Source organism: Pogona vitticeps, chromosome 10 (assembly GCF_051106095.1).
Source record: "Pogona vitticeps strain Pit_001003342236 chromosome 10, PviZW2.1, whole genome shotgun sequence".
In the NCBI taxonomy this organism is placed as follows: domain Eukaryota; kingdom Metazoa; phylum Chordata; class Lepidosauria; order Squamata; family Agamidae; genus Pogona; species Pogona vitticeps.
The window spans coordinates 1,603,958-1,631,646 of NC_135792.1; the positions used below are offsets into that span (position 1 = coordinate 1,603,958).

General features: G+C 48.9%; 1 protein-coding gene across 1 annotated transcript; it reads left to right on the top strand.

The window, feature by feature from the left end:
• LOC110076337 (B-cadherin) lies at positions 1 to 27,493 on the top strand. The gene is made up of 16 exons (XM_072980844.2): positions 1 to 145; positions 1,464 to 1,581; positions 15,437 to 15,687; positions 16,084 to 16,233; positions 16,906 to 17,061; positions 18,427 to 18,571; positions 19,291 to 19,466; positions 19,648 to 19,776; positions 20,138 to 20,323; positions 20,470 to 20,714; positions 21,314 to 21,456; positions 21,936 to 22,157; positions 22,699 to 22,923; positions 23,998 to 24,128; positions 24,845 to 24,988; positions 25,532 to 27,493. Exons 1-16 carry the CDS (start codon positions 83 to 85, stop codon positions 25,742 to 25,744), a joined length of 2,697 nt encoding a protein of 898 aa, XP_072836945.2. The 5' UTR covers positions 1 to 82; the 3' UTR covers positions 25,745 to 27,493.
• Positions 27,494 to 27,689: the final 196 nt, after the last annotated feature.

The window sequence follows — 27,689 nt, forward strand, 5'->3', positions numbered from 1 at the left end:
GGGGCCTCCACCTGTAGCCGGAGCCTGCCTGCCCCGGAGCGAGCAGAACCTCTTTGCGCTCGCCTGGCCTCGGACGGTTGGGATGGGGACGCCGCGCGGACGCCGGTCGGGGCTGAGCCCCTTTCTCGGCCTCCTGTTGCTCCAGGTAAGAGGGAGCGGACGGGACGGGAGGGGAGGGGAGGGGAGGGCTCTTCGGGGTTCGCTCTCTTCCCCCCACCCGCAGCCTTCCTCTCGCGGGAGGAAGCCCCGCTCTGCCCATGTTCAGAAGCACGCTTCTGCGTGATCTTGAAGCAAAGCTGGGCAAAAGGAACTCCCCTCCCGGCCAACATGGACAAAGGAGACTCTGGGAGCAGTAAGTCCCCCCCCCAAAAAGGAACTTTTATGAGTTCTGATCACCTGGCCACGACCACTTCCTGGTGGTCTTCTCCCGTGGCCTCCGGATACGACTGCTCCTTCTCCAGGGCCGGTTCAGAAACATCCCCCTCCCCAGGTACACACACACAGCTGAACCCCCTTCTTCTCCTCCCCCCCCTGGATCCCCCCCTTGCTTGGCCCTTGATTCTCTCCCCCCCCCCCCCTTTTGCCTGAGAACAGGCCAGGGTGTGGTTGGGCGACACCTGACATTTGTGCTGCGTCCTGGAGGAGCTGCGGATTTTGACCGTCCTGGTTCTGATAAGTAACTTTCCAGAGGTTTGCTATAGGGTGTAAAGGTTAAGTGGCTACTTTCTCCTGGTTTTGGTGCTTCCCGACCAGGGCGTCTGTCTGGGGAGATACCTTCTGCATCCCGAGAGGCACCTTAGAGGCAGTGCCACCCTAAGCAATGGGCTGCCCAGTCTCCAAGGGTGAGCCCCACAAACAGGGCCGTCTGGTCTGCCAGAGACGTCTGTGCTGCAGACCTTTTTTTCTTGCCCCAACCAAAGACTTCTGTGCTGGATGTGACTTGGGAGCCTTGATGAAAAGGGGTGCACAAGGGGGTGGGGTCACCTAATCTTTAGGTGTCCTCTTTTTACTAATTATTGATTTTTCTTGGGAGGAACAGTTTAGAGGATTTGGTGGCTCCTGAAATAGTTCATAAAGCAGGCTTTAAAAAAAATCTTCGCCGTCCTGGGGGCCAAATTAAACTCCAGACAAACGTGTTTCTGGGCACAAAATGGACGGTGTCCCAGAAATACAGGCATAAGAAGTGCTTCTGATGTGTTTTCGCCTTTGGAATTGGGGGGGGGGAGTAATGCAAGTGGAATGGTTTCACTTCTCTTTCTTTAGGGTCACTTCTGGTCGTGGCGAGGCTTTTTATTTTTTGTTCGCTCCTACCTTTCGTGTGTGTGTGTGTGTGTGTGTGTGTTCAGAAAAATATGCTCCGGCAGGGGTGTCTTTCCCATCAAGGATTCTCGCCCCTCTAACCTCCCAGGGAGTGGCTTTCGGGCGGCTTTTGATTCCTCTTTGCTTTCCTTCCTCCCCATCAGGTGACAAGGTGCCTCTGTGAGGAGGACGCAGGCCCCTGCCAGCCGGGTTTTAATCCGAAGACGTACACTTTCACTGTGCCCAGGCGGGACTTGGAAAGGGGCCGAGTGCTGGGCAGAGGTAAGAGGCGCTCCCTGGCACACTCGCCGGCTTCCTGGTTCCACCAAGTTCCTTTGTTTTGGGTGACGCATCCTGGGAGGGCTGTCCGCTGTGATGTAAGAGGCTGGCCTTGTTGCCCTTTGATGATCCAGCCCGCCAGCCACCTTCCTTTTTAAAAGAAAAGTAACTTTCATCTTGGTCTGGATGAATCACTCTGTGATGTCATCTCGGAGTTTTTCCGAAAGCCCCAGAGCGTATGGCCCTGGCTTCCGAAACGTGGTTGCTGCTGATTCTGCTAGTGAACTGTGACCCACATTTCTTTCCAGGAAACGACTGTCTAAGAGGTGGGGTATCAAATCACAAAGCCAAATCTGTAAGGACACTATGATAAATAGCGTACATACGGTGGAAGAGAGAAGGCTGGACTTGCTTAGGTCTTCTGATGGTGCTTCCACTGGGGTGATCTCTCCCCTTTTTTCTAAAATGGGTCTAACCATAACCCACCTCTGGGAGTGTTCAGGAGAACAGACAATCTTCAGAGAAGCACAGAGAGAGCTTCTTGATAGCAAGAGGGGCTCCACAGTTAAACGGACTGCCTTGGAAAATGGTATACCCTCCTTCAAGAAGGCTGGGTGACCCTCTGCCAGGGGTGTGCTAACTCTGTGGTACCTTTTCTTGCATTGATGGGGCTGGACTAGACAGCCTCTGGGGTCCCTTTAGGATCTACCATTAAATGTGTATGTTTCTGAAGTGCAAAGGGCAGAGATCTGGCTTTCATCACTTCAGGGTCTTAGCCAGATTCCCCTACCCCAAAGGTTGAGAAAGTTCCTCTTTTGGACTACGATCCCCATCATCTGGGGATTCTGGGATCTGTAGTCTTTGTCCACCTACACTCAACCTAAGAAGCTATAAAACTCTTACTCCTGGTGCAAATTAGAGACAACGGGGTTTTGGTCTCTAATCTGAAACACTGCTCCTTTTTCCCACATTGGAGAAACAGCTTCAGGAAATTGACCATCACTACTTAAGCTGTTTATTGCTATTTATGTAAAATGCATGGCCTGCCTAGGTGATGCACACCGTGTCTAAGGGCGAAAGCTCGCAGTCATTGCTGAACTAGCTTCTCATTCTGAGATGGCAGCCCTCATTTTGAGCCCTGCTCTCTCCTTCGTTGCTTTCAAGCCATGGAAGCATGAAGGAAGGGCTGCTTTCGACTCCCTTCTGCCCTCCAGCAACGGCAAGGTGGAATTTGGCTGGGCCCCGGGAAGCAGGCAAGCAAGCCGGCAGGTCTCAGCTCGCTCGCCGCCCTCCCCGGCTTGGGTGTGTGCAAGTTACATTTATTCGCTTGAACTTTGAGGCTTGCTCTTGGCTGGTTACCTGGCAGCCCCATCCCTGCTTATCATTAGTTTCGTTAGGCTGACGAGGCAAGCTGTGGGCGCTCTTATGTCAATATGCCTCAGTGAATCATTTACTTTGCTTCCCATGAGTTGTGTTTCCAGTCTCCTTTGTTTTTCTGTTATGGAAAGAGTCGGGGTTTGACAACTGACTTTGTCCCCTGATCATAGAAATAATCCTGAATTCATTGCTGAAGTTTTTTTTTCCAGTGGGTGGCCTGTAGCGTGTTGGAACCCAACAGAATTATGGTTGCGGGAAAATCAGGAAACAGTCTTGTGGGACTTTAAAGATGGTGGAGTTTAACATGGTGTATGTTTGTAAGCACCTGCAATGATCTGTTGTTCAAAAATGAAACTTTCGTTCTCCTGAATTGGTGCCCAGTTTTGTATCTGCGATTTCTTGGTGACTAGTCGTGTTCTGTGAACACACCCCAGGTGGAATGCAGGTGTCTCTCAAATATGTTTTCCTGGCTTCATTTCACTTAAAAGTTGCTTTCTCTATCAGTATGACACAAGAGAAAACGGACAGACATTTTAATTACCAAATCCTGTTCGTGAATTTATTCCTGAAAACAAATGCAAAGGGAAATACTGTATAATATTCCAGCCCCTTATTTCCCCTCATCCCTCTGACTGAATTATTATTATTTTTAAAGTCAACCATTATCTGAGAGAGCTTTAGCCTATAAGAAATAGTCGTTGGTCTTGGTGCAGACACTGGAATAAAATCCTATACCTTAAGGGGCTTATTACTTTAAAAAAACAGCTGTTTGGTCATATTTGGGTTATTTTATTAAGAGATGATGAATTAACATTTTATGAAACTGATTTTAGGGGAATTCTCTTTTCCTGTCTTCACTGATTATGAAGAGAACAGTACTGGAAATCTTATATATAATCAGGATATAACCCTTCTAGAGTAGTTCTCCCTTTATATTTCCCCTCCAGATGTGTGGGACTACAATGCCCATGCTACCTGGGGATAATGGGCACTGTGAAAACTAGCAATGATTGTTGAGTCATCAAGATGTCTTTGAGTTTGGCCTAGAGAAGGAGAAAAAAGCCTTTTAAATCCTTTTCTCTGTGAAAGAGAAAAGAGGGTGGTTAGTGATGTTTAATTACTTCAAAGAGATACATATACTGAAGCCTCCCTGACCAACCGGCTAAACTTGACACAGGTGTTCAAAGGATTTGATGCACAGAATCCCCAGCAAGGTGGACCTTACCTGACAAAGCATGCTCTGCTTCCTAAGGTAGTTACTGGGGGAGGACGGTAAAATGTAGGCCTGTTTTCATTCTGCATTGCACTCTATTATAAAAAGGAAGCGGCTTCCTAAGATTAGGACGTTAAAAAAGAAAAACCATCTCTCCAATCAGTCTATTAGGCCAGGAGTCTTTTCCTGTATTTACAGAGGTTCTCATTTGTAAATATGAACACTTCTCCCTGTATACCCAGGTTGCTTCAGAACAGTTGTGATCCCAAAAGATTTTGATTCAGTCTAACAGCCACAGAGGTTCTCTCAAACAAGAGGTTATAGAAGCCCGTGAGTTACACAAAACTCTTCGTAAGCCCCTTGAAAGATTCTGTTGCCTCTATTTTGCTCCGTCTGAATGCCCTTCCCTTCTGCTCTCCTCACCTTAGAGAGGGTGCTATTTTTCCTACCCGGGATGACCCAGTTCCCCTGTCTGTAGTTGTGCGTGCACAAGACTTTGTTCTCATAGTATTGCAAAATCAGAGGAAAACAGAATAAAGTTGTTGCCTGTGTTAAAACTCATTGAACTTCCTGCCGCTTCCGGCTGCTCAGAAGCCCATCTCAAGCGCCCCCTGCAACCTCTTTTGCCGGGCGTGGCTGGTGAGTCAAGGACACTTGTTTCTTGCTAACACAGCAACATGTTTGAGATCTGGTGTGTTGTGGAGTTATGAAAGAGGAAGTCCGTGGTTCGAATGTCGTCCTGCATCAACTCGCCAGGTAGTTCTCAGCAAGATATTCTCCCTTGTCCTCAGCTGTTCCCCCCCCCCCCACGCACACACACATGAAGTGGACGTCCCCACAAATGCTCACATTAAAAGATATATAAAATATAAGGCTCTTCCTTCTGCAGTGACAAATGTGGAGGCCGTTTGTCTGCGGTTCTGGTTAGAGTTCAGAGTAGCTACCGAGTGAAGTAAAAACACAGTTCAAATCAAATTGGAAGTGTCTGAAATGACCACTGACAATTAGAGTTCTAAAATCAACAAAGATCAGATTAGCAGAATCTGAAATGATTGATAACATTTGAAAAAATAAATTATAATTCAACAAAGTTTGAGCCTCCAATTTCTGAATGGTGGAGAGGGGAAATCTTTGATTTATACCAACTAGCAATTTCCCCATGGTAGGTGAAAGTAAATAAGCTTCAGCCCAAATCTGGGGTCCAGACTGAAGTTAATTAGATAGCCCTGAAAAGTAGCTACGGGCAGGACTGAAGAATCAGAAAGGTGGGATCCCCCCCAGTCCAGCTAAGGCAGGAAGGTTCTGCCTTGCAAAGGGGCTCCTGATTCCTGGCCCAGGGCTGCTCCAAAGATGAGGGCAATCATCTTTCTTCTTTGGTCTGGATGCTGGAGGACCGCAGAGGAGCGTCTTTTAGATTCCAACTCCCGGAATTCTCCAGGCAGGGGGATTCTGGGCATTGTAATTCATACCCGCAAATCCGCACGCCTCTCCTCGTGCCTTTTTCCAGCTGCTGCCCATCTGGAGTCTTGAGCGAGCGCTCGTCTCTGTTCTCTGCTCTTGGTTATATCCCATCTTAGATCTTTATAGACGTGTGTAAGAAGGAAGGAGGAAGAAAAACCCCAGTCTATAAATAGTCAGTGCTGCTTGAAAAGATAGTAGGATGACAAGTCTCGTTCATAGTACCCTTTCCACAGGATGTGTCGCGAACAGTTCTGCATCTTGGCTCCTGGGAGCTGGAAGATGATGAAAAGAGGCCATCAAGTGCAGGAGCCTTCTGGCAGATCCTCTTCTGAGGGTTAATCCACTTTAGCCAAGCCAGGGAGCGGTCCATACCCTTTGTTTTCTGAGCACAATCCAAAGACAGGACTGGGACCCCTTCTGCACACCCAGGATGCCCTCAGGGACAGACCCCCACCAACTCCCCCCTCCTGATTTTAGCCATCTTTAAATATGGGAAGGGCTGCGGCTGGGGAAGATGGAGCAGGGCTCCTCCTTTTGCTGCCCCAGGTTAAATTCCAAAGCGGTGGATTCAGAGAGCAAGAAAGGAGAGTCCGATTAAACCTTAGGAGGAACTTCTTGGTGGTAAATCCATTCAGTTGTGGAATCGGCCACCTCGGAAGACGGGGCAATGCTCTCTGTCTTTGGAGATGGTTAGACAGAGTTGGAGTCCCCTTCTGGTGGGCTGTTGGAGGGGTGGACCTCTGCAGCAGTTGGGAGGGGGGTTGGCCTAGATGACCTTTAGGGTTCCCTCTAGCTCGAGAGTTCTGTGATTTAAGCGGAAGCGTGGCCTCTATTTGGCTTTGCACCCCGAAGTATCAGGTGGGAAGGCAACGAAACGGTAGACCCTCCCTTCATGTTGGCCAACGAGCGAACAAGATCCTGTGCTACACTCTGGCACTTGAATCAAGCTCAGGTATTCACCCTTCAAGGGCAAACCAGGTCTCTTCTTGGTGGTCCAGGACTGGTACAATCTGTGCTGTCCATCTGGGGCTATCCATCAGCTGCAACTTTCAGCAGGAGAAAACATTTCCTTGCTTCACGCGTTATCAGGAGACGCTCTGTTTGGGCCAGACAGGGAGGGAAGGAGAAATGAAATCTCCCTGACTCATTTCTTCTGGGTGGATGCAAACACCTTTGCCTAACCTGTCCGTGCACAAGGAGAGGCCCAGATGCTAATATCTTCTTCTCCGCATCCCTAGATCGGGTTTTCTTTTTCTTTTTTGGAAAGTTTAGCTGGCTCCTAAATGTAACAGATAGCAAAAAAAAAAAAAATGTAACAGACTGGGGTGGGGGGATAAAGCGGCCACCCTGTTTCTCCTTCATCGGCAGGGCTTGCGGGCCTGTCCTGAAGAGCTAAAAAAAAAACAACCAAGATCTCTTTCTAAACAAAACACTTGGTACAAACAACAACACTGAGGACGAAACAGAAGCTAAACAGGGCAACCTCGCTACAATGTGCCCTGTCACAGAATACACAGCCTTGTATATTTTAATCCATTCGCTTTTCCGCGGTAGATCAACATGCTGCATTAAAAGAAACATGTAACGTCTACAAAGGCATACCGCTCAGTTAAAAAGAAACTTGTAGCAATAAATCAAACCCAAACAGACTTTACAAAGAAAGGACAATAAATAAAATGAAGCATCCACAGGCACCCCCTTGTTTCTTGCTCGACAGCAAGCATGGCTTAGGATCTGGGTCTCTACGGTGTCAAATCAGCCCTGATAATTTGGAGTTCCCGCTGAGAGGAGCAGGGCTGGAACCTTACAGGGCATGGTGGAGGGTTGTGGTTTCTTTCAAGTTTTGCAGCTCCCTGTAAAATAAGTAGGATCTATGCATGGGGAAGGGCTCCCAAGCGAGCCTCTGCGGATGTGTTGCACAGTTTAAAAACCTAGCCTGGTTACTATCGTGGCTGTTTCAGAAATGTTTACCATTTTCAGTGGGAATTCTGAGAGTCGTGCACCAAAAAAAGAGAGACCAAATTATGAAACAGGAGGTTTAGGGTGAATGCACATTCTTGCTTCAGCCTGGGAAGATCAGTTTTTGCTTTATTTTGGGGTGTTTTTTCTCCTCTTTGCTAGAGGTGGAAAAACCTGTTACGTTGTTGGGGGGGGGGATAATGGATCGGCCCTTCTGATCTCAGTTTCCAGCCCTCTTTGTCTGTAACATGTCATCCCCAAACCAGCAGAGTCTTGTGTTACCTTTAAGATGAACAAGCCAAATTTGGCACAGCTTCTGAAAAAAAAAAATGGGCAGCCATCCATGGAAGCTCAGGGGGGGTCACATGAAACGTCTGATTCAAGGAACAGAAGCTGTTACCCCAGGAAGGCAGCAACCGGACGCTTTTCCTGGTCTCAGGGTGGACCCAGAGGGCCAGAGAGTCCACCTGGCCTCCTGTTTTCCACCTTGAGGGAGAAATCCAGTCTGCTCAGCTGCCCCACCTCCACTTGAGAGCAGAGAGAAATGACTTCCGTTTCCCTTAAATGGAAATGAGTTGTTCCTGGGGGTTTGAATGTGAAACCTGTCCTGTAGGTTTCTACGAGTTCTCTGCCAGCCTCTCTAAGGGGGCTCCTCTGCTTTGTTTCCTGGCTGGTTTGCATCTGGAGTGACCTCTGCTCAAAGTGGGTCCGTGTGAGGCGACTGAGACGCATCCACAAAGCTGCACATTCCCAGTTTCTTCCTCTCTTTCTCCCATCCCTGCCGGCTTCCACTGGCTGTACGGCTTCTCTTGCGCGTTAATAGATGACAGCTCTCTGAATCAAAGTTCAGGTGAAACTCTTGCAGGACGAGTTTGGAAGTCACGGGTGAAACTTTCAGGTGACGTCACTGTTCAAACAGAGCCTGGGCCTGGATGCCAGAGGGCAGCAAGGGCCGGAGCAGCGTGGGCGGGTGGCGGCCAGACCGCTGATCTGGGGAATTCGCTTCCATGAAGTTCTGCTGTGGCCTGTCGTGTTGATGGTTCTTGGCCATTCCCTGTTAAGCGTCTTTGAACGGGGCAGCTGAGTCGGCAGTGACACTCATATTTCTGATGGCTCACATTTAGTTGGGACCTAGGAAGGATGACTCCCTCCCTCCCTCCCTCTGTGCAAAGGGACCGAGTCATGAGGAAGAGGCTTCATCCAGAGAGGATGCTGGTGTGTCCTTATTTGGTGTTGTGCCAAAAGCTCTTACGTTCTTCTTCTCGGGGCTCTGAAGCGGACGCAGCCTTCCAAAGCCACGGTGCCTGCCATCTCCCAATCAGCAGCCGCTTCTGAGCATCCTCTGCTATTCCTCTGGCCATGAAGCAGCGAGGTGGGAGCTGCTCCCTCCATGCCCAGGAATTAAGCCAAAGTTTTCGTTCTGCTTGCTGGGCTTTTGAAAGGCCCTGTTCCCAGACTATTTATTTAGAGAAGGGCAAGTTATTTTAGCCCTCCCTCCCCCCCCCCCCGCCCTGAGACTTCAGATAAGATATTGATTTCATGGTGAGGCTGCAGATGGGAGAGTTTTATGTTGCTCTGGAGGTGTATCCCACGGCCTTTTGCCATTTTCTCTCTCCCCCCCCCCACTCCTCCAACACCCACAAGGAATCAATGCTTTGTTTTGGGGGGAGGGAGGAAAGGTTAGGGTTAGATACAAGAGGAGGCCAGCATTTCACATGGAAGCCCCTGAGCCTGTTCCCAAGCATCTTGATGCAACAGTGGGCATGTTTTTATTTATTTAAATGATTTTCATTTTTTTCTCTCCCAGCAGAGTTCCCAAAATTAAAATTATTTAGAAAAGATTAGACAAGTTAATTTTTTTTAAAAAAAAGTTGAAATATTCTTTTAAAGCAGATCGAAAACACTCTCCGAAAGTCAGTTTTTAAAATTGACCTTAAATGCCATCCAAAACAAGGGCTCTTGTTGCTAACTAGGAGCTAAGTGGGGGCGGATCCTGGATAACACCCCCATTTGAGAAGGCATTCCCTCCTTAAGGGGCTGCAACGGAGAAAGCCCTGTTTTTCACATCCTGGGCCTGAAATCTGTAGCTCTCCGGCAGAGAGTTGTTCTCTATCACCTCTCTCTGATCCTTTTTCTAAACTGCAGGTGCTGGAATTGAAACCTGGGGTTTTCTCCGTGCAAAGGAGAAAAATCCAAGCTGGCTTTCTTGCAACCCCTTTTCTCTAGTTGAATATTTGATTTGGTTTGATTTAAAACATCTTTACCCCACCTTTCTCCTTAAAAAGGACCCAAAGCAGCTTACATCGTTAAAAGGCAAATAAATGCTGGGAAGGGGGAGAAAAAGCCATCCATTGTTGCAGGTGGCTTCCTTGCTGCCCCCCAAGCCCTTCAAATGTGGGGCGTGTTGTGCTTTTTTCTGAGCTGGTCTCAAACGCCCTCCTTGGAGGCGCCAGGCGGCGAGAGTGACAGCTGCCGGCTAGCTCAGGGTGTGTTTGGTCCTGCCTAGACATGGCAGAGTAGAAGCACGTTCCTTTTCTAAAGCAGGTCGGCCGGACAAACCCGCTTGGTGCTTTCCTTCCCTCCTGAGGAGGGGGGTGCTGGACTTTTTCTGTGGCTGGTGGCCCTCTTTCTGCCTTGGTGCAGAGATGGTCGGGGGGGGGCTCCTGGCAGCTGTGGCGCCCTCACAGATAGCGGGCTTGGGAAGCAGGGGGTGGGTTCGCCTGAGTTTGCCTGGGGTGCCCTCACCGTGGAAAAGTGGCGCAGCCTGTCCTGCAAAAAACCACGCCTTTGTAATGGCAATGCTGCATGAAGACAAAAGAGAAGAGGAGAAGCTAGGAACCAAAACTTGCCTGTGGGGAGACATAAAAAGGAGAGAGAGAGAGAGAATCAGCCACACCCAAAGTCACTTGGCAGAAAAATCCCCTTCGGAAGAGTCAACAGTGGCCCTGCCTTGGGGGGGGGGGATTCCTTGCACTCAATATGATTTAAAAAGTCGTTAATCTTGTGAAGAGCAGAAAGGCTGTAAGAGCCCCCAAGATTTTGGAAGAGAGAGAGAGACACCCACAACTCAGGCCTCTCCCTGAAGAAGAGTGACATGGCAGGGAAGGCCCAGAAGTGTTGGCGGGTGCTTTGCAGGGGGAGGTCTCCGGTTCCGTCCCCCACCCCACCCTGCTTACTGGGGACAACCACTCTTCCCAGGGATCATGGGAGCTGTAGTTCGACGTCTCTGGTTGAGGAAGGATGGGCTAAAAACGTACATCTTGCCCTGCCCTTCCTAACACACGTGTGTGCGTGAAATTACGGGCATGAACGCTAAGGTGCTGTGCGGCGTGCAGGCTTACTGCACACCTTTTGCCGTTGTGGAGGCATGTTTTGAGCTCTTCATGGCAGGCAGTTCGTTAAAACGTGTGACAGTTGCACACCCGGATGGTAACTGTTGAAACCTCAGCGCTAAATGCCGTGCAGTTTCATGTGCTGTCGCTCTCTTGCACTTGCCCTGTTCTGAGAACCGGCTTTGAGTGCAACCTGTATTTGTGAAAAATAAATAACCTGGAACGACACCGGCTTGCAGGCCATTGTCTTCAAATACCTGCAGATCAAAGGGACGCAGAATTGTGCTGCTTTTGGGTCCATGCAGACCAGGGGCCATAATTTTTCCAGGGAAGAGGGAGGAAAAACTGCATAGTAGTAGATGAGTGTAATTCAAGCACGAACTGCCCAGCACTACAACACAGCATGTCTGCCTGTGTGTGCCAAAATAATAAGTGCATTTATACCTCCCTTTTTTCCCCACCCCCAGCAGGTGCTCATGTGTAGGGGTGAAGTCCTGGGTTCCAGAATGAGTAAATACAGCATCCTCCATAGATAAAAATAAGGGAGACGGGGTTGCCCCTTAAGCAGTGGGGATCCCTCAGGGAAAAACTTGAGAGGTTACAAGCAGCACCCCATTTTGAGCGGGGAATTCTGGCAGGTAGATACTTATGGGTTCTCCCTTTTCCAGGATCTAGTGACCGCTCTCCCTGTAGGCGAGCAGGATCTCCTCGGGCACAACCTTGGCAATAACTTTCCGGCTAAGGCAGGGTGGTATCCAGGCAAGTATTGCTAACGGAGCATCAAGCAACCTCGAGCAAACGGTAGCATTTCCCCCAGCTCTGTTGCAGGATTCTTGGTCTGGCCATCAGGCAGGATTTGGCCCGGTAGCATGCCAAGCGAGAGTAACGGCTGGGGAGGGCAGTTTCTGCTCTTAAGCCAGTCCGCTCTTAAACCAGTCTGGTCATCCTGAGCTACCACAGACTTCTCAAAGCCCCTTGCGTAAAGGCCCTCCTTGGGTTAGCGGTCTGGGATAAACGAGGATGATTTCTATGCTCTGCAAAACAGACTTTATGGCTACCGCTCAGAGGAGGAACTGGGAGCTGCAGGAAAAGCCCACCCGCCCGCCAGCTGCCGCTCTTCCTTCCGTGCAAATAGCTGCCCAGGTTGCATGGGTGGCTCCTGTACCACATATGATGATGCCCCAGCCCAGCATTCAAATCTCTGGACAGCTTCCTCCTTGCCAGCTGTCACCTGTTGGCAAACCAGTTCCTTTTTCCTGGCACACCACATTCTGGCTGTTTCCTCCACCTGTGTTCCTCAGGATGGCCCGTCTGCTTCCAAATCTACCAAAACTGAACCCCCCTCCAAAAAAATACACCTGGTCTTGTAATTGGTCAGTGTGGCCCCAAGGCCTGACTTATAGGAGCTGGAGAAGGGACTGCAATGGAAGCCCATATCCTTGGCGTGTCATTCGGGGTTACTGATGTTTTTTTCTTAGCTGGACCTAGAGCTTTGATTCTAATCCTGTACTCGGAGTTGAAGAGTGCTTGTTTAATTCTGGGAATGGTTCCAGACTTTCTTAACGGGAAGTGAAAGCAGGAGATATTTCTGCTGGTTCGTTAACCCAAGCCTTGGCTGCCTCCCCACCCCAACCCACCCCCAGCCTCCCTCCTTGAGTTTTTCAGCGTTAAAGAGACCATTTTGACGGGATGGCTCGTATAACCCCATTAAGTCCGTTGTAGCAAGGATGACAAAATATGATGAGTTACAGACAAACTTTGGCATAAGCTCTTTTCGGATTCTGTCAGATGTGAAAAAGATGCGCCTGGCAGCCGAGGAGAGCGTATGCCACATAAAACTCGTTAATCTTTAGGGCAAGGCTCCCTCTTGATCTTAAAACACCCTGACTTCTTAAGATTATTTACATTACAGTCGCTGAAGCTCCTGATTTGGTGGGAGCAGTTATTGGGGGTGATCTATTTCACCTTCTCCCAGAACCATCTTGTGTAATGTTTAATTTCAGAGAAAACCTTCCTCTCCCCCCCCCCCAAGTTACCACTGTTTGTGTGTGAGGGGGCCAAAGTACACAGGTCAGGTTACCTTTCACGAAATGTAGTGTTGTAGAAAAAATGATTTTGGCAGAACGGTGTTCCTGACGAAAGAAAAGTGGTTATTAAACCACTCAAATATTGTGCCCGAGAAATTGGATTTTGAAATTAAGCCCATGTTTAGCCAATCTGAACAAAATAAACTGCAAGCTACTTTTTGGTGCAGAAGTGCATGCGGTGGTAATCAGGGGCTTTCAGTAGTTAAGGATTCCCATCTCCTTGTTTGTTTGTTTGTTTGTTTGTTTGTTTGTTTGTTTGTTTGTTTGTTTGTTTGTTTGTTTGTTTGTTTAACTTATGTGCCACCCACACTACCCAAAGGTCTCTGGGCAGCTTACAATAATCAAAATTCAGTTTAAAAAAAAATAAGTAAAATATATACTCTAAAAATTGCTCTCAGGACCCACAGTTGATGCTATTTCAATTAAAAGCCTCCTGGAACAGGGAACTAGTGATGGGTTAGCTGAAATTTAGAGTTCAGCCCTGGAAGGAAGATATTTCTGACTGCAGTTTGTGTGATTTTATACCTCAGAACAGCCAGCTGTGAGACCCTTCTATCTCTGTGTTTGTTTCTGAGGAAGTGTACCTCAGAAACCTCTTTGTTATGATAGTGCTGTTTAAATCTTCGTTTTGATTGTTCCCAGCTAAAATGCATGAGAAGATTTTGCTCATTCAGCGGAGAACCCTTCACTTCTGCTAATGATTGCACTGCTCTCCCCTTCTCAGTTGGGGACATCAGATTTTGTCCCTTGCTACGCCCCTGCAAGGTAGACTCGGCTGTGGTAGTGGGGGCAATGATGACTCCAAGGCTATTTTTTCAGCTTTGTGGTTGTGGGGCTGGGGGTGGGGGGCATCCTAGCGTTCCCACCTTAATTTAGCCCATGGCTCGAAGCCCTCCAGTGTGTGGTCTATCAGGCGTGAGCCAAAGCTGGCATAACCCTGAGCCCCAGGCCATCATCTTGAAGCAGCCTTTGGCCGGCCCATCTTGTCTGCCCACTCTGGTTCTGCAAAAAAATGAAAACCAGAAAACTCTACGTTGCCCTTCTCTGAGGGAAGGAGGAGAAAAAAGAGGCCCTCCGAGTGATTACTGTAGGTGGCTGGAGAAGTATCAGAGGCGCTGAAACCCTAGCGTTCTGGATTCCAGGAAAATCTGGATGGTTTTGCTCTGACATCTCTTCATGGCCCTGCCCAGTTTTTCTTTTTGCTTTTGTGTTTTTGAAAAGGCTGCTTTGGAGTCCATTAAGGACTTAGGGCTTCTCAAGAGATTGCTATGATGGACTGGACCGGACGGGCCCGCCCAGGGCTGGAGGGTTTGCCTACCTCCAAAGCGCCCGAGGCTGCTTTGTTAACCCTTTGCCTGCATTAGTTTTTTTCCCCCCCTCTCTGCAAAGCGATTCCCTCCTCCTCACACCAAGTCTCAAGCTAGCAAGGGCTGAGGGGAAACGCGGGTCAGACGCCGTCGGTGCTTCAGGGCCAGTGGGCGAGCATTTCTTCGTCACATGAAGGCACAAAGCGTGGCAGAAAAGGAGACCTGGGACATGGCCGCGGTTCCGTCGAAGGCAGAGATGGACGCCCGAGAGTGGAACAATTGTGCAGACCTAGCAAAAGGAAAGGAAAAAGGCGGTCTGGCCTGACTCTGTCCCTCCTTCCATCCTTTAAGGGGAGAGATTCAACCCCCAAAAGGGCTTGAGTAGCCCTCCCGATTTGCAGAGCGTGTGGCCGAGTCATTCTCTGCTGGCGACGGAGGAAGGAAGGAAGGAAGCCAAACGGAGGGGGAGAATCGGCCGAGCACAGAAAGCTCCTTTCCAGGGGCACAACATGCAAAAACTGAGAGGGCTCAACATGCATTTTTTTCCCTTGTAAAATAAGCAACAGGATTTGCTTTTTTAATTTGTCTGTGTGAAGAAGGGAGCCAGGAAAACAGGGGAAGGCTGTGAAGCCGGTGGGCGAGAGTTCGATTCCCCCACTGGGCCTCCTTCTCAGGGGCTGGGCTGGATGATCCAGTGGGTCCCTTCCAGCTCTGCAGTTTTGAGACGGTGGTGGTGGGGATGGTAATGAGATCAAGAATGCCAACTGTCTTCACTTTGGCAGCAAACTCTTCCAGCCCTGTGCAGTCTCCCTGGGCGGTTGGTGCGCCTGCGCACTGGGAGTGGCGACAGGTGGGGGGGGGAAAACTCACCTTGTTTGTGTTCAAAAAGGTGGCGCCGCCGCCTCCTGCAGCCCAGCAAGGTGGAGCGCTGGCTCCCCCTGGCGGCTGCAGCAAGTCCTGCTCCAAAGCCTTACCTGGGGGGGGGGGACACACACCCTCCTGGATCCAGGGAGAGTCTCCTATTTCAGACCTCAGTTCCCCCCAATCCACCAGGCAGGCCGCATGGCCAAGCAACCCCTAACCGCTGGGCACATCTGCTCTTTCTTCCCCCTCTTGGCACAGTGACGTTTAAGGACTGCCCAGAGAGGAAGCTGGTCCCCTTCATTTCGGATGACTCGCGCTTCAACGTCCGCTTGGATGGCGCCGTGGTGGTCCAAAGGCCCGGGCAGCTCCGCCACGAACACCAGAGCTTCTTCATCCACGCCTGGGATCAGGCGGGCAGGAAACACTCCGCCAGGGTGACGCTACGGCTCCTGGAGCGCAGACTCGTCCACCGCCACTCCCAACAGCAGCAGCAGCAGCAGAGACATGGGGTATGCAGACTTCTGTGCCGCCACTCCTCTCTCCAGCTCCCTCCTCAGCCCTGCTTGCCTCCCTGGGGGGCTCTCAGGGGTGGACACAGTGTACAGACAGAGGCAACATACCTACAAGTAGCCAGGGAGTCCTGGCACCAGTGTGGGGTGGGTGGTGCCTGGCGCCCAGGCTTGAAAGCCACCTCGCCCCTCCAAATCAAATCTTTGGGTTCTCCCTCTTGCCCTGAGATTTGTCACCTTACCTGGAGACCCAGAGAAGGAGAGCGAAGGTCTGGAGAGGTCATCCAGGGTGCCGAGGCCAGCAGAACCTCCAAGGCACGGAGGGGTCCCAGACCGAACGCTCGGGGCTGCTCCTGCTTTGCCGAACCAGGCGTTGATGTCTTTTGGCCTTGACAGGAGCCGGATCACCACGAGATCGCTAACCCGGAAGTGCTGACTTTCCCGAAATCTGCTCCTGGTCTGAAGAGGCGGAAGAGGGACTGGGTCATCCCGCCCATTGTTTGCTCAGAGAATGAGAAGGGCCCTTTTCCCAAGTTTCTGGTTCAGGTAAGCTGAAGGTTGGGAGTTCGATTCCCCACTGCAGGTAAGAGTCAGCCTGTGTGGCCTTAAGCAGACCGCTTTGGCGCACTCTTTTCTTGGAAAACCCTAAAAGGGGTCCCCATCGTCAGAAGTGACTTGACGGCTCACGGACCCTCAGCATCGAGCGTCTGGCCATTTAGCAGCTCGGTGGGACCTTTCCGCCAAAGTACGCCGTTTTATGAATACGTAGCCCTTCATCATCCCTGTGGAATTTTAGGCCTCCTCTGTGGTTTTGTGCATTTGTGGCCTGACAGACTTGAACTCCCGTTCCTTCAGCAAATTCCTTTTCTTTTTGTAACCTTGTTGGAAAACCTTAACAGTGTCCAGGCCACAAAACCGCCAGGTAGAAGGTGCCCCGGCTTGGCCTGGCTCCAGTAATCCCTCTTGCTTTCTTGACTCCCTGGGCCACAGAGTCTCCTCCCTGAGGCTGGCTGGCCGCCCGCCTGCCACATGAGCCTGCCACGTGCTTTCTATCCCCCAGTGTGGAGAATCTGATGGAGGATTGGAAAGATGCCCTGGGGGTGAGGAAGGCAAGGACGTTGGGGGGGTCCCCGAGGGCTGCCTTGACCCACCCCGGTGGCTCTCCGAGACTGTGCCAACCAGCGCCTCAACTTACCATTGTCTGCTTTTGGCCCCCAGATCAAATCCAACAAAGAGAAAGAGACCACCGTCTTCTACAGCATCACCGGGGAGGGGGCGGACGACCCCCCCGTCGGCGTCTTCAGCATTCAGCGTGAAAATGGCAGGCTGATGGTCAACCGTCCACTTGACAGGGAGGCCAAGGACAGATACATTGTGAGTCTTTCTGTGCTGCTTGTTTATTATTTTGTTTGATTTGATTTGATTATATTATTTGATTATCTTATTTTATTCCTGCCCTGCATTGCATTGCACTGCGCTTATCTCACTTTCCTCCCAAAATATGGACTTAAAGCGGTTTGGAAAAAGAATAAAAATAGGGACAGATAGCTGCCTAGAGTGGTCGTTTTGACCAGATAGGCGGGGTACAAATAGAATAAATAAATAAATAAAAGCACGCATACTGTAATAGCACATCAAAATACAAGTAAAGAATCCATAATACGAAGAGTAAAAGCATTTGAAGGCACACAGATTTATTGCAAAGAAATCCTGCACCCACTAGTGAAAACCCTTTGCTGAGCCATTAGTCAGCTGTTCAAAACCTGCCCAAATAAAGTTGTCACCTGCCTGCCTGCCTGCTTGGCCTCTCCTGGAAGGGAGTTCTGGGACCACCCCCTGAGAAGATGATGAAAGAAGGAAGAGTGCAACAAGGTGGCTATGAGGAGCTTCCCCCCTTTTCCCCCTCTCCCAAAACACTAGGACCCAAGGGAGTTGTTGGGCGAAGCAGAATGACAGCAGACTTCTAAAACTGTGGAACTCACTGAGACAAGATGTCGTGGCGGTGGGCAGTTTTAAAGAGAGAGCAAACACATTCACATAATTCCCCCTAACGGTGTCCTCCCTTCACGATCCACATCAGCAAAGGCTGCCCATGCTAGTTGCTGGGGAATATGAGCAGGATGGTGCTGTGGTGCTCCCATCCTCCTCCTGAGCTTCCCATCTGGGCATCCGTGGTGGGCACAGGATACTGGACGCGATGCATTTTAGGGGCTGATCCAGCTGCTGCAGGGCTCTTTTGAAGCCAAAGGTGCTGCTTAAGTTTGTTAGGTTTAGAAAAATAGTGAACTTGGGGGCCTTTAGTCATGAAGAACAGGCTAAGAGTCCTCAGGAACACATCCAGAAGCTGGTGTCTGGTTATGCATCTTGTTTGTGGCAGGTCATAACAGCAAAAAAGGTGCTCTACTAAGTACAGAAGATTAAAAGTTGCATTATCAATTGAATTTGGGGGAACCTCTTGAAGCATTCATTGCGTTGAGCTGTTTCAATTGCTTTTGTTTGATTTATTCATTGCACACAACTGAAAGTCTGTGAATTTTGACAATAAACCTGATTTGCAGTGGAGGGGGGAGTTGAATAATTTTGATTACAGCTGTAAACCCCTGCTTTTAAAACAGTCCGTTCTTGCTCTCCTTGTGAAACATTTGCTTTTTTACAATATTCCTGACATTGAAACTGGGCCTTGGCCATTTCCATCAGAGCAGCGGGCCCTGACGTTTTTTCCCCACCCTTCTTCTCTAGCTTTTATCCCACGCGGTGTCTTCTAATGGCCAGCCTGTGGAGGATCCCATGGAGATCATCATCAAAGTGACCGACCAGAATGACAACCGGCCACAGTTCACGGAGAAAGTCTTTGAAGGATTTGTACCTGAAGGAGCCAAACCAGGTAACCTCTGCACTCAGACAGAGGGTGTTTGAGCAACAATTGCTGCCTTCTGTAGTCCATCCGTACGCTGTACAGGCAAGGCTCCGTTAAGCAGGAAAGAGTGAGCAATCCAATCAATTGTCAGTGAATCCAGTATTTATATTTTTAGGGGGTTTTTTTTGGATGGAGGGGGACACAGACCTTACACTGAGAGATGGGAAAGTTAGGGGGGAAAGGAACATGGACCGTCCATGAGTTGTAACCTTTTTGTGCTAATTTTATGGACATGCGTTTTGTCTACCCGTGTCTCATCCCTAAAACTCCTCCAAAAAGAGTATAATATCACAGCTAAAGTCTCACAGGCACCAAGCTTTCTTCCCTGCATGGATTGTGCTAATGGCAGAGAGCCTACAGCCCTCCACAGATGCTCTTCAGAGGTGGAGGTCCAGGTTTTTGCCCAAGAATGGTGTAATTTGGAAAATCCTCTACAGCAGTGGTCCCCAAACTTGGGCCTCCAGATGTTCTTGGACTACAACTCCCAGAAGCCTTCACCACCACCTCTGCTGGCCAGGATTTCTGGGAGTTGAAGTCCAAGAACATCTGGAGGCCCAAGGTTGGGGACCACTGCTCTACAGCCCTACCCGTGTCATCTTCTTGCCAGCTGGCCCTGGGGTGTTCTCCGCTGCACTTTCTCAAGCCATGGGTTTAAAGAACAAACCTTTTTGTCCTTATCTGGCTAGGCACCCCGGTGATGAATGTGTCAGCCACCGATAAAGATGACGCCATAGACACCTACAACGGGGTCATCACCTACTCCATCATCAGCCAATCCCCGGAAGAACCCTACCGCCAGATGTTCACCATCCACAACGAGACGGGTTTAATCAGTGTGATCACCACTGGGCTGGACCGAGAAGTAAGTGCTCGGATGCTTGTGGTGCAGCAGCACAGGCTGAGGACCCCCATTTTGGGGAAATCTTCACGAGTCTACCACAGCTTTTCATGCAGGCTTTATAGGACCTGCCTGAGGGTCTTGCTGGAATAACAGGACATTGATGCAGCTGACGAGTCATAAATATTATTTTGCTTTCTTCCAGAAATACCCCCAGTACAGGCTGGTCCTCCAAGCAACCGACATGTTAGGACAAGGCTTAAGTAATACAGGGGAAGCGGTCATCACTGTCACGGACGCAAATGACAACCCGCCAATCTTTGACCCACTCACGGTAATGTCAGGGCTCTCCCCACCTCTTCTTGGCAGTTGTGTACATGTTGCACTGCTCATACTTGTCTGGACTTTTCTAGAGGTGTAAATCCTTGCTTGTTTCTTTCTGGTTTGCAACAACTAGACATAGCCCAGGAGACGTGATCGCCTTTGTTGGTATCCATGACATTTATTGCATTTCCAGGAATATATACATTTTTTTTGCATAAATGACACAGAACAGCCACCGCTGCTGTTGTGTTGCATACAGTTTTTAAAATGGGGTTGGGAACCCTTGCCTTAGAGTGAACAGGCCTTTCCATTCCCCCCCCCCGGCCCACGGCCATGCCACTGATATCCAAATGTTGTCATTCTTCTCATAGTATGTTGCAACTGTCCCTGAGAATGAGGTGGGCTACTTGGTGGACACGCTAACTGTGGTTGATGCCGACGAGGAGAACACATTGGCGTGGAAAGCGAAGTACACCATCGTGAGAGGGAACGAGGAGGGAAACTTCGCTGTGTCCACCAATCCCGAAAACAACAATGGTCTCCTGACCACCGTTAAAGTGAGTGGTCAGTTCTTTTGCTCCCAAGCTTATCAACGCCCCCCCCCCCCCGGGATGTCCCACCTGGCACTGTCATCGTGGGGGTGAGTGTTCCTTGCCCATCCTAATGGGACCGTCTCTCTCTCTCTCTCTTGCATCCTTTCAAGGGCCTGGATTTCGAGATGCGGAAACAGTTCATTCTACAAATAACGGTGGTGAATGAGATTCCGTTCTCGGTAACTCTCCCAACCTCCACAGCCACTGTCACTGTCAATGTGGAGGACGTCAATGAAGCTCCTGTTTTTGTTCCACCTGTAAAGGAAGTGAATAAGCGCGAAGACTTGCCTGTTGGGCAACAAGTGGCTACATATACCGCTCAGGACCCCGATAAGTTCATGCAGCAGACCATCCGGTACGAGAGAAGGGTGCTTGGGAAGGTCCCTAATTCAGTCCCAGGCAGGCAGCGTGGCTAAGAAAGGCTAGGAGAGAATCCTCCTCTGCAAGAAACTTGGAGAGCCGCTCCTGCCTGTCCGTGTTGCCTACACTGTGCTAGATGCACCAAGGATTTAATGCCGTATAGGGCAGCTTCTGAGGCTCCTGTATCTTGTGGGAAAGGTGACAAAGCAGCTGCTTTGCACACTGAAGGTTGTCAGTTCAGTCCCTGGCCTTTTCAAGTAGGATTAGGAAACAGCTGTGCTTAGGAGCAACCCTACAGCATAATTTCTAGGCGAGGAGCTATCCGTGGTGCTGAAAGCCATCCCTGAAACAGGTTCACTGCCTTAGATAAGTCTTGTGAAGTGCAGAGTGAAACCTGGAGTGGATTCTTAGTGCTTCTGGAACTGGAGTCACCAGCCACCACTGCAGTAAGAGGGGGTAAATACCCCCTGCAGCTGTCAAAATGGCCACTACTTTTTTTAAGGGGAATGGTTGGAAGGGCGGAATTGAGAAGCAACTGGGCAGGTGTTTGGTTTGATAATTCTGTGGCAATTTCCCCAATGATTTCTATTTTAGGTATTCCATTGGGAGCGACCCAGCAGGCTGGCTGAAAATAAACCCAGAAAATGGCATCATAGAGTCTAAAGCCCCACTGGACAGAGAATCGGAATTTATTCAAGACAACACCTATATGGCCATCTTCTTGGCAAGTGACAGCGGTAAGCTGGCATTTTGGGTTGTGCTTCTCAGCCTGCACCAGGCAGAAAGAGACCCTTTCTAGGGCAGCTGGGGTGGACTATTACATATTTATAAATATTTTCCAAGTGCAATATCACAATTGGATTTTAGAAGGAATCATTTTTCTATATGATTCACAGCATACAAGTAAAGATAATGCAATGCAAAAAAGCCATATTGTGACTTTTATTCGCAGAGTAACAGTAATAATAATAAGGATTTATTGTTAATCTCTAGCAATAAGTAACACAAGTTCCTTTTTCAAAGTAACCTTCCGGGCTCTGCACTGGATAAAGCAGAAAGTCAGAAATGAATAGAAATGTTAGTTTGGGGATGCAAATTTGTAGATCTCACTCCTGTTCCCACTTAAATGGGAGCCCGTTTCATGGCGCTCAGTGGGATTTACTTCTAAGTAGTCACATGGGGTTGTGCCATTAGTCACACTGCCATTTCTGTCCAGCATCACCACCGGCCACTGGCACGGGAACGCTTCTCATCCACCTTGAGGATGTGAACGACAATGGACCAGAACCAGATCCAAGGGTCTTTGACATCTGCAGCCACAACCCCGAAACTCAAGTCCTGAAGATTGTGGACAAGGATATTCCTCCAAACACCCATCCTTTCTTTGCCAAGCTTGAGCTGGGCTCCAGTGCGAACTGGACCGTCCAGGTGAACAACGGTAGGTTGATCGGTGGTGCTGAGTGTGTTGCCCGCTGGAGAAAATCAAGTCTTCCATCTCAGTGCATACAGCTGGAAAGAGAACAGAGAAAGACGTGTGTTCTCATGGCTGATTATTTTCAGGATGAATTTGTGCCTTGAGCTCGGGGGGGGGGGGTTGGAGGTGATGGGTGTAGAGGCCCCTTCCAACTCCGTCATTCTCTGATTCTGTGAAAACTAACTGGCGAGTCAACAATTTTGAAATGTTTGTTCACTTGGAACAAGCCAAGGGCAGTCCGTAGGCTGTATGCACCCTTCCTGAGCCGGTGGGCGCATTTTTCAAAATTACTAGTGGCTTTGGAAAAAAAAACCCTCTCCTGGGCCTCAGGCAGGCCAGAAAGGGCCTTAAAAAGCCGTGAAATGGCCCGTGGCACCCACCAGACGCCTTTTAAAACAAGTGAGGCTTAAAGTAAGTCTGTTTTGTCCCCTCCGGGCAAAACGACAGCCATGGCAGCTCTTAACGGTCTCCTGGGTTGTATTCTCTCCCCTGCTTCTTCCCGCAGAGGACAATCTGTCCCTTCAGCTGATCAAGCAGTTGGAGCCAGGGGACTACAGCATTGCCCTGAAGCTGACGGACGGACAAGGGCTCTCCCAGACGACAATGGTCAAAGCTCGTGTGTGCGACTGTGAGGGGACAGTCAAGAACTGTGAGAAGAGAGCCTATGCGGTGGGCGGAATGGGAGTCCCAGCCATCCTGGGGATCCTGGGTGGAATCCTGGCCTTTTTGAGTGAGTAATATTGCATGTAGCGATCAGTGGCTGCCCCCATAAGCCTGCAGGCCACCAGGGAGATGAGTCAGACCCTTGACACGTCCTGTGCATAGGGTGGTTTTTTTCAGTTAGCACCACAGTAACCTAAATTCTGCATCCTGAAAAGTCAGATTCTGCAATTGGAGTAACTTGCGCCCGTTTGTTTGGCTCCTGCTGTCCATGTGGACGGACTGAAGATAATCCACATAAATTTTGCTGGTACTTGCTTTACTCCTCTCCAGTATGTCTGCTTCTGCCAGATACTGTACCTGCTAAATTTTTACATCAATCCTTGGAATTCCTCAATTAATCACAACAGAACTATCTTTTTTTAAAAATGACCTGTGATAACTGTGTGTCATCAAGTCAGTTCTGACTTATGGTGACCCTTTTCAGGGCTTTCTAGCTGGAGAGTCCTCATATGTGGTTTACCTTTCTTTTCTTCTGGGGGCGCCCTGGGACTTTGTACAGCTTTTGCCCAAGGCTATACAAGCTGGCTGGGGAGTGATAGTTGTTGTCATCTTACACACACACACACACACAATATAGATATATATTTCCCAAGTCTTGATCCCTCCAGCCTCTGCCAAAATCAGCTGGAAGGAAAATGGTAGCTTGAAATATGCGTTCAAAGCACCACTGGAGAAACAGTTTTAATACCGGGAACTTCCAGGAAGTGGGAGAACAGCACATGGAGAGGAGACGGTGTTATTGTTGGGAGCTGGGCAAAAAGGCATCTTATTCCCTGGTGTGTTTCCTTTGGAGTTTTCTTCTGCCACCATGAGAGCTAGCAACTTGGTGCATGTGTAAATCCTTTGGCCGCTGTCTCTCTGTGCCACGCAGCCGGCCCGTTTCCAGGTTGCTGGGTCTGATAAAACACATACCCCGTATGTCTCTCTCTGGGGTTGTCGCATGGGGTTGCTCTGTTCCATGCTGCCCAAGGAGGATTTGCACCCTGCTGGAAAGCAGTGGGTGATTCCTGGCTCAAGATGCACCCTCTGCACAGTTGCTGGAACTCATGGTCACCTCTCCAACTTTTTTTTTAAATTCCAGTCCTGCTGCTGCTCCTGCTGCTCTTCGTGAGGAGGAGGAAGGTGGTGAAGGAGCCACTGCTTCCCCCTGAGGATGACACCCGGGACAACGTCTATTATTATGACGAAGAGGGCGGTGGAGAGGAAGACCAGGTGGGCCTCGAACTCTGGACCCCAGGAGGACTAGAGGACTGAGCAGTATAGGGGACTGCCTGATTGAATCAGACCCTTGGCCCAATAACCCTAGTATTGCTAGCTTTGACTGGCAGCCATCAGTTCTTGAAGGATTCTTTCCCCGCTCCATCTGGAGACCTCTAGTCTAAACTTGGTGGTCTCCCATCCGCAGGATCATTGAGCCTGAACCTGCTTAGCTTCCAAAATCAGAGGAGATCAAATGTATGGCTTGGTGAAAATTCTCTTCCTCCCCAGGAAGTTTTTCTTACCTTGCCTCCCACGCCTCCATTTTCCTTTGCTTAATATTATATCCCATTGACTCACCTACCAAGCTGACCATGCTCCTTGGCGCTCCTTTTGCACCAGTCTTCCCCAGGCTAAATATATTGGACAACAACTCCCATCAGTGGCCGTGCTGGCTGGGGATGAAGGGAGGCACACAGTCCAAGAAATCTGAGCTGAATCAAGTTGTTCCCAAGTCACATTCCTTATTTTAATTTCCTTTTTTAGTTTGCGCAACCCTAGCAGTTTTGATTTAATTAACCATCCCCTTTAATAAGCACACCGGACAGTCCCCTTTGAGAATTTTGAAATGGGCTCATTGCCTGGCTGTAAACCATGGAAGTTCCAGCAAGATTCTGTCCGTAACTCTGATCCTTTGGCATCTGTTTCCTGATAGTCTCTTCTCTTCTCAGGACTATGATCTGACTCAGTTGCATCGGGGCCTGGATTCTCGCCCCGAAGTCACCCGCAATGATGTTGCCCCGACTCTCATGGCTGCCCCGCAGTACCGTCCACGCCCGGCCAATCCCGACGAGATCGGCAATTTCATTGACGAGGTGAGTGGGACTTGGTGGTGCAGCTAAGTGGAGCCTGACTCTGGCCCTTAAAGCTGGGGCTGACCTGAGGCTTCCTGCCGGTGCTACTAATAACCTAGTATCTATCGCCTTCCTATTAAGAGAATAGTCTTTATCATAATTCTAGGGCAACGCATGCAGTTTTATCATCTAGTCCAATATCGCCAACTCTGACTGGCAGCAGCATGTCACTAATGTTTCATGCGGGATGCTTTTTAGCTACATGTGGAAAGGCCAGGATTAAATTTATAATCTGCTGCATGTCAAGCCGCTGTTCACCCATTGAGCTGTAGTTCTTCCCTTAAGAACAGACGAACAGGGGAAGCTGTTTGACAGGGAGTCAATTTAGTGTCACCTCTGACTGGCAGCAAACAGCGTTCCAGGCCAGATCCTTCCTTAGCTCTACCTGCTGCTGGGGATTGATCTGTTCTGCATGCATGGTGAGCTACGGCCTCTGTTTCTTAATTGCTCTCACGCAGAGCAACTTGAATCGATCGCTATTGTTTTTTAATCCCCTTGCTCCAGAACCTGAAGGCCGCGGACACCGATCCCACAGCCCCGCCGTATGACTCTCTGCTCGTGTTTGACTACGAGGGCAACGGATCCGAAGCAACCTCCCTCAGTTCTCTCAATTCCTCCAATGGAGACCGAGACCAAGATTACGACTATCTGAACGACTGGGGCAACCGCTTCAAGAAGCTAGCAGACATGTACGGAGGGGGAGAAGAGGATGACTGAGTGTGATGGGAATTTTTGGGGGGGGGGGGGTGTTAGCTTTCGGTATGCCAGAAAAAGAGAGAGAGAGAGATTGACAGAGAAAAAAATCACACCATCTTTCCCCAGCAGCCAATAGTGGGTCTGATGTGATTCTCTTTTCATTAAGTTATCAAAACTCTACAAAAACTTTACTCAGTTCTGATGTTCGCCCTTCTTGGGGTAGACTGAGGCAATGCCATCTCCTGCACGAGGACTGGAATCGTTACGTGACCGTTACATGCTTTGGAAGCTTCTCATGCTTGGCCTGCCATCGCAAAATGGTTGATCTTTTCATTTCTCAACGAAACATCAAGTGGAGAAGGGAATTCCCCCAACGAGGTCTGACTGGAAGCACTCCAACTGGGCATTTTAACAGGTTTTCTTAAACCGCTGTCATTCACCCAAGGAAGAGGATCTCCAGAAAGGCTGAGAAGTTCTGCTTCAGGGCATCTGGAGTTTTGACCTTTCATCCTTCCTTGCTCTGCACTTATTACTTATTTTATTAACCCACCAGTTGGCAGTAAATTGCAAAATCATAAATATCTCATCCAACATTAAAAAAAGATATGCAATAAGGAGGATTATGTAAAAATGAAAAGGAATGTTTAGCCACAGCATATTCTGCCTATGATGCCTTCAAGCACTACAGTTTGGTGATATGCAGGCCAAGCTATGAAATTCTTGGGGAGCAACCTGCTCCCCAGTAGCAACACACTTCAGGGACTTCTAGCACTGTGATGCCAACGCGTTAACCAAAGATGATTCTAGGGACACTTTATGTGTTGTACGATTCTACAAAAGCACAGCATAAATGTAAAAAATTGACACGGGGGAAGAAATTGGAGTACCAGAGGATTTCAACTTCTTCTTCACCCCCTGGCCTTATGACTGCAAAGGTGGGCAGTACTTGATAAGATCCTGGAAACTGAAGCAGGGTTTCATGCAAGCATTATTTCTACCGTTAGTGAATGCTGCAGAATCTCCCTTTCCTTGGCCTAGAAGTCTAGTGGGATGCTCTGAGGATCTGCCGCTGGATTTGCGGCTTCCATCAGCAACATCCAACCTGACTAATAGCAGAGGATCCTGGTCCTTGTAGTCCAACACCCCCAGCAAGCACACCTGTTTACTCCTGCTTTTAAGGGCTTCTGAATTGGTTGGTCCCTGTACTTCTGCCCCGCCACCTTAAAAACTGACCACTAGTTCTCTGTCCTCTTGGACAAAGGGTGGCCCAAGTTTATGACTCCCCAGAATATTGCAGGTGAATATTGCAGTGACCACATTGTGATAAACTCTTTGAGTATGTCTAAAGACAAGTTCCAGCCTTTCTTGCTATGTCTTATTCCATTTTTTACACCTGTTCCCGGGCAATGCATAAGATACAGTTGAATAAGAGGTTGTTTTCTTCTGTTGCATTTATAACTGTAATAATCATCATCATCTTAGAAGCAAGTCATCAGTTTTTGATTTTGAGTTGTCATTCCATGCCCAGTGCTCATTGCTTCCTGCTCTGTGTTTTCCAATGTTTAATGCTGATTGTATAATTACTATCTAATTGATGGTCTTCTTCCTTTAAAAGTAATTTTCTTTGTTTTTAAATCTGTACATTTTGCTCTTCTTTTTGAATATATTGTTAGGAATAGGGGGACATACACATAAAAACCATTATTATTTGTACCTTGTTTTACAGATTCTTTTTTAATAAAAGATTAATTTAAAAAATCTTTAAAACCATGCAGACTGTGTGTTCTCTTTTTAAAAATCTCTCTCGCTCTCTTTCAAGGTTTCTCTTTTTTCCCTCTAAGAAAAATGAATGCATTGGACAGCAGAAATATCAGATATGTTATTTATTGACCTAAATCCTGTTGGGTCGGTTTCTGCCTGCACATGAGAAGGAAATGACATCAGGGTCAGCAATAGACTGCTGCTG

Bases quoted from the DNA above. Each gene is read 5' to 3' on its own strand.
- LOC110076337 (XM_072980844.2), top strand. From the start codon at position 83: ATGGGGACGCCGCGCGGACGCCGGTCGGGGCTGAGCCCCTTTCTCGGC. The intron at 17,062-18,426 runs GTGAGTCTTTCT...CTTCTTCTCTAG, and splicing joins AGGCCAAGGACAGATACATT to CTTTTATCCCACGCGGTGTC. The intron at 19,467-19,647 runs GTAAGTGCTCGG...GCTTTCTTCCAG, and splicing joins CCACTGGGCTGGACCGAGAA to AAATACCCCCAGTACAGGCT.